Source organism: Aspergillus piperis (genome assembly GCF_003184755.1).
Source record: "Aspergillus piperis CBS 112811 unplaced genomic scaffold BO85scaffold_4, whole genome shotgun sequence".
In the NCBI taxonomy this organism is placed as follows: domain Eukaryota; kingdom Fungi; phylum Ascomycota; class Eurotiomycetes; order Eurotiales; family Aspergillaceae; genus Aspergillus; species Aspergillus piperis.
The window spans coordinates 1,972,912-1,986,139 of record NW_020291594.1 but is presented as its reverse complement, the minus strand read 5'-3'; the positions used below and the strand labels follow the sequence as shown (position 1 = coordinate 1,986,139).

At 49.9% G+C, this 13,228-nt stretch overlaps 4 protein-coding genes across 4 annotated transcripts; all 4 read left to right on the top strand.

Annotated features, from left to right (window-relative positions):
• Positions 1-1,752: 1,752 nt before the first annotated feature.
• On the top strand, positions 1,753-3,859 carry BO85DRAFT_416430 (DUF2841 domain-containing protein; the record flags this gene model as incomplete). The annotated part of the gene is made up of 4 exons (XM_025657731.1): positions 1,753-1,906; positions 1,984-2,475; positions 2,549-2,734; positions 2,807-3,859. 4 exons carry the CDS (start codon positions 1,753-1,755, stop codon positions 3,379-3,381), a joined length of 1,407 nt encoding a protein of 468 aa, XP_025518635.1. The 3' UTR covers positions 3,382-3,859.
• A 718-nt stretch (positions 3,860-4,577) lies between these two features.
• Positions 4,578-7,039, top strand: BO85DRAFT_392776 (glycerophosphocholine acyltransferase). Its single transcript, XM_025656855.1, has 3 exons — positions 4,578-4,779; positions 4,997-5,881; positions 5,934-7,039. The coding sequence occupies exons 2-3, from the start codon at positions 5,058-5,060 to the stop codon at positions 6,670-6,672; spliced, it is 1,563 nt and encodes a 520-aa protein (XP_025518634.1). The 5' UTR covers positions 4,578-4,779; positions 4,997-5,057; the 3' UTR covers positions 6,673-7,039.
• Positions 7,040-7,168: 129 nt separating this feature from the next.
• BO85DRAFT_467176 (MRS7 family protein) lies at positions 7,169-9,516 on the top strand. Its single transcript, XM_025662172.1, has 3 exons — positions 7,169-7,389; positions 7,479-8,011; positions 8,073-9,516. Exons 1-3 carry the CDS (start codon positions 7,323-7,325, stop codon positions 9,120-9,122), a joined length of 1,650 nt encoding a protein of 549 aa, XP_025518633.1. The 5' UTR covers positions 7,169-7,322; the 3' UTR covers positions 9,123-9,516.
• A 378-nt stretch (positions 9,517-9,894) lies between these two features.
• On the top strand, positions 9,895-11,368 carry BO85DRAFT_518211 (NUDIX hydrolase; the record flags this gene model as incomplete). Its single annotated transcript, XM_025664955.1, has 5 exons — positions 9,895-9,921; positions 10,111-10,267; positions 10,361-10,387; positions 10,566-10,952; positions 11,040-11,368. The coding sequence occupies 5 exons, from the start codon at positions 9,895-9,897 to the stop codon at positions 11,366-11,368; spliced, it is 927 nt and encodes a 308-aa protein (XP_025518632.1).
• Between the last annotated feature and the right edge of the window lie 1,860 nt (positions 11,369-13,228).

The following is a 13,228-nucleotide window of genomic DNA, read 5'->3' as shown; positions in this document are numbered from 1 at the left end:
ACTCCAACGCGATACAGTTGAACCTTAAATGAGAATCTAATATGGGTGCCGTTGACACTTGACAGAGTATGGCTGCGATCGGCGGTCAGGCTCTAGGGGTGGTCCTTGAGGTCTTACGCCCAAACTCCGCAATTTCCGCACTGACTGCGAGAGAGGCAGTATCGGCAAAGTCTAATTGTGAGGACTTTGACAAAGGAATTATCCCCACTGGCGGAACGCCAATCCTAGTCTTCTTGTGGCTAGGCTTCATTTGAGCAACCCAATCTAGCTGTCACTCAGAGTTCAGTCTGACCTGCGGGCTCTGGGCATGACAGGAAGAAGCGAAGCCGGCACCATACTCACGGCTCGCTGTAGCACTATGAGAAGCTAGCAAGAGTCTGCATTGACCTATGATCTCTCTTCGATGGTAACTTCCGGGTACTTCCACTGCCATGTGACTTTTTGCCTCTGCCTAATACGGTGTATTGGCTCCTGCAAATCCCGAAGGTAGTTATCATGTATCAGCTAGCCTGCGCTATTGCGTCAAAAGAAATATGCCAACCTACTGTACCCCAGAGACGCCTGTGATTGGTAAATTGAGATGAGTCTATTCCTTGAATTAACTTGCCGGCCAAGGGTGTTCTAGTCTGGCATGCACAGCACGAAAATTAACCAGGCCGAGCGTAAATGCATGATCCCTGAATGGTATGGCCGTCACTGTGTTTCGGAACCCAATGACCTTGACCTGAGATTTTAGTGGAGTCCTTCGATGCTTGGAGTGCACCTATTCGCCTAGTTCCCCTCTCGACTTGAGCCCATCTTTACCCTTGCACCGAGAAGTAACTTGTCTGTTGGTCAACCATTTTTTCTGCGGAACTGATTAAAACCACGTAAAGAAACAGAGGATGAGTACGAGTGTCATATCTGTAGCTCTCCGCTCATGTGTATAACAAAATAAGCATTTGCCACTGTATCGCTCGAGCCCCCATTAAATACACTGATCCTCTGCTCCGTAGGCGATGGGGCTAAGGCAGCCAGACGTAAGCCTCAAACGGGAAAGACCAGAGGGAGCTGCATGGCTAGGCTCCATGCACGCATGGCAACGGAAACAGACTAGATGATAGAGCGTTGTCCGTAACAGTCAATGGTCAGACTCTGTATATATTTGTTTTCCTTGCATTAGTTTGCACGTCATAAGTGCCAGAAGGCCGCGTTGAACATCATGGCATGATCCAATGGCCGAATGTTGACCAACGTACTTTTGTCCACATCTTTAATTGCCCTTCGGTCTTTAACTCCGAAGAAACTTGTTTCTTTTTCCCTCGGCATGTTATAGTTGGTAGTTCCAGACCTATATAGGCCGTCGCCCGAGCCTTGAAGATCATGCACACGAAACTTCTTAAGCTGCCAACTCCCCATTGGCTTCCTTGAATGTTGATGTGCGGTGGCAGTATCTGAATTTATCTATCCATTCCATTATCATTGTCGGTAGTCGGTAAAGAGTGAGCATAGGCGACTCGGCTCGACACTGACTTCCTACAGTAGAGTATGACAAGTCCGGTCCGTGCTACCATTGCGGTAGGTCAGTCCACGAAAGCTAATAAAGCCCAGCATCAGATGTTATCATATCACGATATGACTGCTCAGGCGAGCCACACAGTAAGGACAAGCTCCCCAGTCTGAACTAGGATGGATCATCCAACTGATGTCATGTCATGGTAGGACATGCAACGTGCATCATCCGCAGTCAACTTCCGTTATACGCACTTCGCTATGCTTTGCATTGACCACAATGGGGACCTTCGCATAGAAGCATCGCCGTCCATTGCAGGCTGCGAAAAGGCAATTTTCACAGACGACGTGCAGGACCGATTTCTGAAGTCGGTGACTACAGCATGGCAGTCCAGCCTGCAGAGTCTCCATTCCAGTAAGTGATTTGGCAACTGTAAAACCGAGCCTGCCAAGGATGAAGTAGTAACCAAGACGTGTTCCTGCCCGAATCAGACACCTTGAGTCACATGAGCGGCGATGTCACGGGGAAGCCAATGCTTCTGTCCAGTCCTTCAATCGGCCTACAGCACACATGGTATCAGCCAAGTCTCCCACGACAGACCGGCCTCATTCCCTGTGAATGGCAGTCCTTGCAAAACAAGCGTCACAGGCGTAGCTTGAGACATGAACTCTCGGGCATCGGACTTGATTTGGATTCCGCTTCACCCACACCGTCGCTAAGGCGCACAGCACTTCGACTAGGGCAAACAGATCTTGTGCGACGATACTATGAGAAGGCATTCGAAGCTTTTCAACAGCTAAACTGCAGGGTCATCGCCAAAGCATTTGTGAAATTGGTGGAACCGCGCAAGCAGGTCAACCACCCATACAATGGACGACGGGCTGCCGGAGGATCATCACAGAAGATGGATTCTGAATTGACTAAGCCGAAATGGTGGCCGACAGGGGTGACACACAAAGAGCCCGACCATCTTCAAAAGGCCGGTAAGATGCTCCTAGCTTCCATCGGGTTGAATCGTGAAAGTTGAATACTTACTTGTATCATCTCTCTCCTCAGAGAGAATCAGGCTGCTTGTTCATATTCTGTGTGAACTGAAAGAGAGTCGAGGAATCACTGCTGAGAAGCTCAAGGATGCTGGACAAGACGTGCGGCGCCAGATTCAGCCCGAGAGCCGTCTACAAGTTCTTGATGAGATATACTACGTTCGTTATATGGAAGAATTGTACATGGAGGGCAAAATTAGTACGCATTCGCTTCCATACCCTAGGGGACTGAAGCCACACCCCAACACCAAGCGACTAACACTTTCTATAGGCGGGGACACAATGATCTACGTTTCTCATGTCCATCTGGATGAGGACTTCTTGTTCGCTGAATCACGGGACCAGACAACTAACAACTCTCGTGAACTGTCACTCCCGATTATGAACAACAAGCCAGATGCCCCCAAAGCGACGGAGGGAAGCAAGAGTCCTGGGGACCAGAGTGAAGTGCAAGCCGCCACGGACAAATCGCACACTGACATGCCTGTACCTTCCGACGAGCGGCGCCTGCCACCAATGGAGGTGAATCACCAAACAAAACGCTCCGCCAATCAGGACTACTGCTACCCTCCTTCGCCGGTATCCAGCCCCTCCATCAGTCGGAAGAGCTCCTTGGAAAGCGGCTTGTCTACATACTCAACAGACATGGCCGCACCGATGCTGTCAGGGAGTGAACCCAACGGGGGGTCCTGTGCTTCTAGGGATATCCATACCACCGAGGCTTCATGCATGCCGGATTATTTTGGTAGCCAGCAAATGGCCACTTCATGTGCTGAACAAAGTCACCAGCCTGGATTTTGGAGCCTCCCACCGGCCCATACGGCGCTCCCATATAACGGATACTGATGTGGCAAATCACCGAAAGACGCACGGCGGGGACCCTTTCCAAATGACGCTCTGTATATACTGAATGGTCTTAGCCATGCCGAGATCTGGATCACCCCTCCATTTGCGCTTGCATAATTTCCTATGTACTACAATATTTTTGGGGGGTTTCATGTTTGAGGAAGTGACTGTACTCTGAATACGTGGAGTTCAGCGGCACTGTGGCTGGCGCAAGTGGCGGATACGTACTATTTGTGATATAGACAACTTTCTGTATTATTTCATTTTCTGGACAAGGTGCAAAACAGCGAGAAAAGGTGGTCATCAATCATTTACTGACAGTCATTATTATTCGTTGCATATAGGAGAACCAAGACAATTTGATAAGGGGAGATATCATAGACCATCTATTTTTGGTTTGTGTTGGGTTGCTGCAATTACTACTGAGTGATTTATCCCGCATGAAGCGGAGTAGTACAGCACCTGCCAGGTGTTCAAGGGGCCGCGAGAGTTAGCTGCTATAACTAAATGCACGGCCGGTCCTTAGTCTTTTGAATATGTATGGCGCCAGACAAATCCCTGATGATTAGCTCAAGAATCGAGTCAGTATCGCCATGTCCACAGCTATATAGACTAGTAGCCAATGATGCGAGACATGGCAGGGTCTGTTAGGTACCTTACTCCCTGCTTTATGCCTATGCCGAAAGCAGTAATAATTTCCAGGGGACAGGAACATCTCGAAAGAGCGTATCAGGTCTTCGCCACTACTATAGAGTAGTACTGCAGAAAGCCAGAATCCGGGTTCAGGTGCCGACAGGAACGAGTTCCCAGCAATCATAGTTGCAGTAGAGCTTAAATGTCTAGCCGATCATAGATCGAGCACAGGCAATCAATATGTGTGGTGACATTAGCAGCTGCTAACTACTCAGAGACTTCTTAGCACACAAAGGAGTAGTAATGAGTTACACAGTAAAATGCGAGTAGAGCGAAATGCCCGAGAGACCCTTGAAGATGCCCCAGAAAGCATGGCAACCGCCTCAGGCATGGAATCTACTATAAGCCTCGCAACGGGACAAATGAACCATGGGATCCAATGGGGGCAAATCATGTGGAGAGTTTAACAATTTTCTATTGGCTGCAACACTCCGCAGGTGGGTCAGGATAGATGATCGCCGGTCTGGAACGGCAAAGTCGCGACAAGTCAGCAGCAGCCAACCACAAGCTCCAACGCGTGCACACGGAGAACCTCATCCTTCCAACTTGCTCTCAACTTCCTGCATCTTTCCTTCTGCTCCCCGACTTCTACGGTCATGCGCTCTGGGCGTTGGAGCACACTGGTTGCGCCTTATCATCCCAGAAACTCAGTCATCCGAATCTCATCCTCTGGTTCGAATACAGTATACCTCGCCGTATTTGTTTGTAAGTCATCTACGGGTTCGTCCACCATGCCTTAGATTGATAAGGAATCCGCATCCGTTTCGGATCACTTCCTGCTTTGTCTTCCTTATCCCATCACTCGCCCCTTGATCTACCCTACCTTTCTGCCCGGGTGCAACACCGGTCCCTCTTTAGTCCAAGCTTGGCTATAATCTATTCTAAACAACATGGGGATGCTAACTATAGGACGCTTCCTCAGCCGGCCTTATCCACACTCCCGTGACGGTCCCACGATATTTTCCTTTCAGCAGAGGCTCATCATGGAAGACGGTGGTTCCTCTGATGCTAGGAAGCCAGAGTCATTGGCTAGCAGTAGCTCGCCTGCTTTGCATCCCACCACGGACTACGATCTCTCTGAAACGGAAGAGACGCTAAACTCGCCTGATACATTTTACTCGCCGCCTGCCTCACCTGGGCGTCTGTCGCGCAACCCGTCCTTTTCGTACCATGATGACTGGGAGACATTTCCGCCTCTAGACCAACTGACGGTGTTCGACCTGCTTGATAACCTCTCTCTGTCACAAAGGCTGGAAAGGCTGCAGCGAGCACTCAACGCGCAAAAGGACAAAGTCAAGAGACAACGCGAGAAGCTCAAGCACACTTCCATTCACGCGAAGGAACGTGTTGTGGGCGAATGGAAGAGACGGGTTCCAACAGCCGATGAGCAGTTAGACAAATACCGCCGTCGCATGAAAGATGGCGTGGAACGCCTGGGGAAACAGTGGAACGCGACCGCTACTGTGACACTACGTGAGAAGATCTCTTTCATCGCTGGTGTTATGAACATCCTCGTGAGCGGCTACCTCCTTGGAGGGTTCCCAGAGTACTTCTACATCTGGTTCAGCGTGCAGCTGGCCTACTTCATGCCCATCAGATACTACCGGTATCACAAAAAGGGCTACCACTATTTCTTGGCTGATCTATGCTACTTTGTCAATGTGCTCTGTATGCTCAGCCTCTGGGTTTTCCCTGGCTCGAAGAGGCTGTTTATCAGCACCTTTTGCTTGGTATTCGGCAACAACGCCGTTGCGATTGCCATGTGGCGCAACTCGATGGTTTTCCACAGTATGGACAAGGTGGTCAGGTAAGCTTCGCTATTATGATGCCATTCTGAACAACCATTGACTTGAGGGTAGTCTGTTTATCCACATCATGCCACCCGTTTCCTTGCATTGTCTCGTCCATATGACGTCAGCGGAGACGTTGCGAGATCGATTCCCAGCGATCTACGAGATCAAGTTCAGTGAACCGGGTTCGCCCAATCATTTCAACCTCCTGGAAATGATGGGATGGGCAACAGTGCCTTACTTTATTTGGCAGCTGACGTACCACTGTTTTATCACTGTTCGTCGTGCCGAGAAGATTGCTGCAGGACGTCCGACCAGCTTCACTTGGCTCCGCAAGTCGTATGCCAAGACCTGGATCGGCAAAGTCGTCCTGAGCCTCCCTGAATCGCTCCAGGCTCCGGCTTTTATGCTGATTCAGTATTTGTACGCGATATTGACCATGATCCCCTGCCCTCTGTGGTTTTGGTCTCGGTGGGCGAGTGGTCTTTTCCTCACCGGTCTTTTCATTCTCAGCGTTCACAACGGCGCAACATACTATATTGACGTCTTCGGCAAGCGCTTCCAGAAAGAGTTGGAAGAGCTGAAGAAGGATGTCGCTCGTTGGCAATCGTCCCCGGAAGGGGTCTCCAGCCCGACGCTTCTGTCATCTGACAATGCTGCGACAGTCGGGGCCAAGGGTCTCGAGGAATCAGCCAGTGGCGGATCTGACAAAGTCGGCGTTGACCAGATCCCTCTTCTTGATGCGCAATCGACTGGGGTAGAGAGCGGCCAAGCTGCCGATAACTCTGGGATCCGGGAAAGGTCTTGAGACGATCGTGACATGAAGCTCCTTACATAATGCTCCCTTTGCTTCGTCCAGGAGTCTTGATTCTTGCCTATAGCTTTGACTTGTGGATCCGACCCAGATCGGAACCGTTTCTCGTTGATACCCAACTTCATCTGTTATCATCCCTCACTGTCTGGCATGTCCTGTGCTGCATTTTCTGCTTTTGTTTATGACAGTATATGATTGGTTTCTCAGATTTGCGTGATGATGTGATATGGTCCGTAATTACGAGACGCTCTTTACAAGCGAATTAATGACATGAATGTATGGATAGTTAGCTAGTGGGTTAGTCCATCCTTGGGAAATGGACTGAGTCACGATGGGGGTGAAATCGGGAGTCGAAGCTTCCAGTAGCGTAGCCGGCCGGACTCGCATTTTGCGTTCGGCGGCGATCAAACCTTAAGTCCGACGTCGCCGCGGTCACGTGTGTAGCCACCTCTGCTCCAGACTCTCGGGGGACGAACGACACTACGCCAGCACCTCGTCTTACTTTTGTGATTTCCGATTTCTTTCATACCTTTCTCCTCAGTGTGTCACATTTGAAGTCACGTCTCGCATTTGGCTCCGTATTGTTGTTTATCCGTCTGCAGTCGCTCGATCTTCCGAGCATTTCGATCCCCTAGGTTTCCGCAATGTCCGTTACAATGAGGTCAGCTAGCCTTGTGCGCGGCAATGCAGTATTGCGGCCTAATTTGCTCGGTAAGTTGAACAGGAATCTCTTGTTTATCCGACGCCCAAAAGGGCTTCGACTTTGACTGCTTGATCGCTAACTCAGTGTTCGCATGCAGCACGGCAACGACTTTCCGGTGCCTTGGCTGCGTCGACGGCCGCAAACCTCCGATTCAACGGCAGAGGTCTGCCATCTCAACTGTCGGCAATCGCCCTTCTAGTCCCTCAGCAGCGCGGATATGCCACTGATCCGTCGACCTCTTCCATCTCTTCCACCTCTTCCTCAAACTCGTTCCCCCCTCCGGGCTTCAACGCAGAGCAGGCCAAGAAGCCCCTCCCCCCGGACAACGTGCAGCCTTCCAAAGATGTCCAGAAGGTCGCACCAAGCTCTGGACAGTCTATTTCGTCTCAAATCGCTGCACAGAACAATGGAAAGTCGGCTGAGCTGACAACGGCGAAGATCGCGGATGTTGATGGCAAGAAGGAGGAGAAGAAGGAGACGAAGAAACTGACAATTGGACAAAAGATCAAGAAGGAAGTCCAGCACTACTGGGATGGTACTAAGCTTCTTGCTACGGAAGTCAGAATTAGTTCTAGATTGGCATTGAAGATGGCTGCTGGCTATGAACTCAGTCGCAGAGAGCACCGTCAGGTTAGTACAGCCCGCATGGGATACGCTGCATTGATCGCCGCTAATGATTGTATGTGTGTAGCTCCAAAGAACCGTCAAGGATCTGGGTCGCCTTGTGCCTTTCTCCATGTTTGTTATCATTCCCTTTGCGGAACTGCTGCTTCCCATTGCCCTGAAGCTGTTCCCGAACATGCTGCCTAGCACCTACGAGGGCCAGAAGGCGCGCGAGAAGAAGGCGCTAAGCCTGAGCTCCACACGTAAGGAGGTTTCGGGTTTCCTGAAGGACACACTGAAGGAGTCTGGTCTCCCGGTCACTGCTGCGACCGTCAAGAATGAAGAGTTTGCGGAGTTTTTCAAGAAGATCCGTACCACGGGAGAATCGCCCACCCCCGACGATGTGATCAAGGTGTGCAAGATTTTCAAGGATGACCTGACTCTCGACAACCTGTCTCGGCCTCAGCTGGTGGGTATCTGCAAGTACATGAACCTCAACACCTTTGGAACGGACGCCATGCTCCGCTACAACATCCGCCACCGTATGCGCCAGATCAAGCGTGACGACCGCGCTATCTTCCACGAAGGTGTGGACTCTCTGTCTGTCCCTGAACTGCAGATGGCATGCGCCTCCCGTGGTATCCGCACGCACGGTGTGTCTCCCGCTCGCCTGCGCGAGGACATGTCGATGTGGCTGGACCTGCGTCTTAAGCAGGGCGTCCCCTCCACCCTTCTTGTGCTGAGCAACGCATACGTCTACGCCCAGGGTGGTAAGGAAGCCGAGATGTCGTCCCAGATCGAGGCTCTCCAGTCCGTCCTGTCCAGTATCCCCGAGGAGCTCTTCCACGAAATCGAGCTTGAGGTTCACAATGCCGAGGGCGCCGCCACCAACAAGCAGCGTCTGGAGGTCATCAGAGAGCAGCAAGAGCTGATCGAGGAGGAGAACGAGCAGAACAGCGAGAACGAGGAGAAGGGCGTCTCTGCTCCTAAGGACATCGAGGATATCGATGACAAGGAAGACGTCAAGTACGAAGCCAAGTACAAGACGCAAGCGGGTGAGGCCAGCGAAGCCGTCCAGGAGGGCGAGAAAGCCGAGGAGGCACAACAGTCTTCCCAGGCTAAGGAAGAGAAGAAATAATCGCAACCTGCCTCTCTCTTTTTGCTTCGACAGGGCGTTTGTACCGCGTTGATGAACCTGACATAGATCTCTTTTCTCCTCTTGATCCCTACCCCTATACTCTCTACTTTCTCTCCCTTTCTTTTTCTTCCCATGTGTTATTGTGTATACGATAGACTCTGTTCGCTTGTTTGTTTATTTATTCGTTTCATTTCTTGTTTGATTTCTGGGATCCGTGGTTGGACACCATCGAATTTGGGTCTCTTATATCCTTTTAAACCAGGCTTCTTTCTTTGTGACCTACCGACACTGAAATAGATACTTACTTAGTCGACTTGGACGGTTGATCTGGACAAAAATATGACGTGGATATTAATTGATAGTACTATAATCTATACCAAATTTTACCTACCGAATAACTTCGTATTGCTCAAGGCATCGGGTAATTAACTTTTCAGTTAGCGGCTCCTCCGTCAAGTACCTCGGCAACAACCCCGATAACTTTATCAAGTGACTTCGTTACTCCCTCCGTACCTCCACCAAAACCAACTAAACTATTAATCCTGCATCAACACATGGCCAAGTAACGAGCTAGCCAATCGATAGATAAATCAACCCACCCCTTACATGCTAACTTTGTTTTCTTCTGTCTCCTGCAATGCGAATTCCTCTTCTCCTCCACCATCACCATCGTATACTGCACCGCCAACTCTATTCTTACTCACGGATCATTCTCCCTCGCACCTTCAGCACCCAATATACCACACATCCCAACGTTGCAAATTCCACTACCATGCCCCCTTTAAACCCCACTTCACAGGTACATCATCCTACATCCTATGCTTTTTTAATATACCTCCCTCCTTTCATCTACATAATACACCCCTCCCCCCCCAAACCAAATGACGTAACATCACCAAACTCAATCCATCAATAACAAACCAAAATAACCCACTCACTCTGTAAGCAAATAAGTTACTAAGTGCTTAACTAACAATGTAAATTGCAGAAAGCCATCGCCCGATTAAGAAACTACACTCCCCCGCCAACAACTTATACCTCGGTTCCGTTGTCACGCCGCGCCGCAGTACTGGTGCTGCTGTATGCGGACCAGAAGGGGGACTTGAGGGTTGTATTAACGATGAGGGCAGCAACTTTGAGTTCTTGTAAGTATACTTTCATACCATTCTGTTTTTCTTTAGTAGTGGCTTGATCTAGTGTTGTAGGTGGAGCAATGTGGCTAATTTGTGATATGACAGATGCTGGACAGGCTGCTTTACCGGGTGGTAAGTTGTCTCTCACTCTCTTTTCTGTTCTCATATGGCACAGCAATCTCTCTAAAAGGGCTGTAATGTGTGCTACGTACGACGATAGATATCTTCCTATGATCTACCGTAGCACCACGCTATCTGCTATATGCTACATCACACTGATATCAAACCCAAACTAAACTAAAAGACACAGGCCGCGCCGACTCCCTATCAGAAACGCCCATCCAAACCGCACGCCGGGAAGCCAAAGAAGAGATCGGCCTCCCCGAACACGACGAGCAGCTACCTCGGCCATTCACGGTCGAGCATCTCTGCGAGTTCCCAGCCAATTTAGCGCGAACGGAACTAGTCGTTCGACCATGTGTGGCGCTGCTGCATTCATTCGATGAGCTGACGGGCGAGAATGCCGATCCTGAGGTCTCGCTGATCCCGAGGCTGGATGCGCGCGAAGTCGCGGCGGTGTTTACGGCGCCGTTTCGCAATTTCTTGCGCTGTAGGGATATGGAGGATTGGGGTGATGGGGATCCGATGGAGTGGTATAAGGGGGCTTGGACGGAGTGGCATCAAGAAAATTGGAAGAGTGAGTATTATTACCTTTTTTGTTTGTTTGCTTGCTTGCTTGCTTTCTTGTTTGTTGGGTCGTGTTGTGGTGGCTGACTAGGAGCAGTGCATCAATTCTTCGTCCCCGTCCGGCCTAAAGAAGTGGTTAAGCCGAAGACAAGGACGAAGGAACAGAAAGAAGCGGTTAGTCAGTTGGAGGAGCAGGAGAAGGCCTCGCAGGCTATTCGGTACCGGGTGTTTGGGATGACGGCGCGGATGTTGGTTGATGTGGCGCGGGTTGCGTATGCCGAAGAGCCGGAATTTGAGCACAATAGTCACTTTGGGGATGAGACGATCATTGAGAAGTTAAGGAAGATGGGCCGGTTAAGTCCGATTCGGAGGACAGGCGATCAGTTGACTAGGCGGGATATGGAGATGGCGGCTAAACTTAGTTGATACTCTATAGTAAGTAACTCATTGGATCTGCTATGTTGATAGTTCTTATTTAGAGAACCATTCATACTTTGTACTTGAGCGAGCCCTATGAAACCAAATCAACGACAAAGAGAAAATAGATGTCTCTTACAACACCTGTAGAACAAACATCACCACGCGAGCCCAGCATCACTAGATCAAACACAACCACAACCACAACCACATCAGCACACCCCCCTCCCTGAGATACATGCAATGTCCATCCCCTTATCTCCCTCCCACTCTACTTGCCATCATCACCACCACCCCATCCACCATCTGCAAATACCCGTCCAACCAGAACTAAACAATGCATGGATAGGTATTTGAATTTACAACCACCGTGATGACATCCCACGCACACACATACACACACACACGCATGCATATCATGCATTTGCATCTAATTTCGTATCGGTTAAACCCACCCTGCAGTTAGTTAGTTATCTTCCCCCATGTTCTGATTGATACTTGCTATTTCCGGACGCAAACATTTCGTAAGATTTTATTTGTTGGTTACACAAACGATGAATACGGGGCACGGAGGGATTTGTCATTGTGGTTGTGGTGGGTTTTGATTTGGGCTACTTAGTAGTGGTATTTTGTGGATGTATGTGTGGTTACTTATGGGAAGAGGAGGGAGTACTCAGTCGCTGTTGAAGGGGATATATTGGTAGAAGAGATCGTGTTTGGTGAGATACATATGTCTGGTCAGTAGAGGACGTGTTCTGCTCATGGTTCGTGGTTATTGTACTAAGTGGGATACGACGGTATTGGTACACCTGAGAAGGGGACTTATAAGTGGTGGCTTTTCCCATTGAGATACAAGATTGATGGAATGTGAAGTAGTAGATGCCAGCACTCAGAGGGGGTGTGAAGTTTCATGTTTGCTGGGGCTATCGCTGCACGTGGTCAGGTCTGTTCACTCATGAGATCAGCTCGATTGGCTTTGATACTGCAGCTCGCATTCTCCATTCAAGTATGATGACCATCAGCACGGGTCTGGCTGTGGCTCAAGCAGTGCCAGGCGATTAATGTGTACTACAAAGCTGGACTACTACAGCCAATGCCATATCATTCTCACAAGCAGCCGCTTGGTATCACGGTGAGGGTGTCATCTCAGCCTGATTTCAATCGTGACCGACCCCAAAGTAATGCAGCAACTATCTACGGAGTATATTTGCAATACTGGCTCAACCTCATTGGACGGGCGGGCCGTGTGGCATGCCCGTGTTGACCATGATGAAATGTCACTCTAAACTCACTTTGATTTCCGATACTCACTTGCCGCCAGACACTCGAGTCTTCGGAAAGTCTACTAGTGGGGAATGTCTCTGGAGGGTGTATTAGGGTTAGGAATGCCATGCTTGCCAAGCCTTGTCTGCTCGCCTAACGCGGATGAGAGTAAGACATCCCATACAACGATGCTAGCGTCATTTTTAATCTCTCATTGTTAGTGGTGGAGATTGACACTTGAGTTAGCTTTGCCAACGGTGCTAGTCTCAGGAAATCAAATCTAGACTTCCGTATTCCCGAGAACGGGCAATTCGCGAAACCCGCGACATCGCAGGTTGAATGAGGAGGCCGTCAGCTAACTACTGACACTGATTGGCTTGCATTGCCTGCAGCAGCAGGGCTTGGCTGCCATGGGACCAGCCTCAATCCGACAGTGATCTGAAACGGGTCGGGTATGCCCGTGAGTGGAATGCTGGGCCGCTATCTTGAATGCTGGCGGTGGGTAGCCTGGCCGTAGAGGCCCCACTCCGGCTCTAAGCTTGAACGATTCCAGAAGACTTGCATCTTGGTGCATTCTCTCTTGCCTCATCATGAGCTCATGCTTAT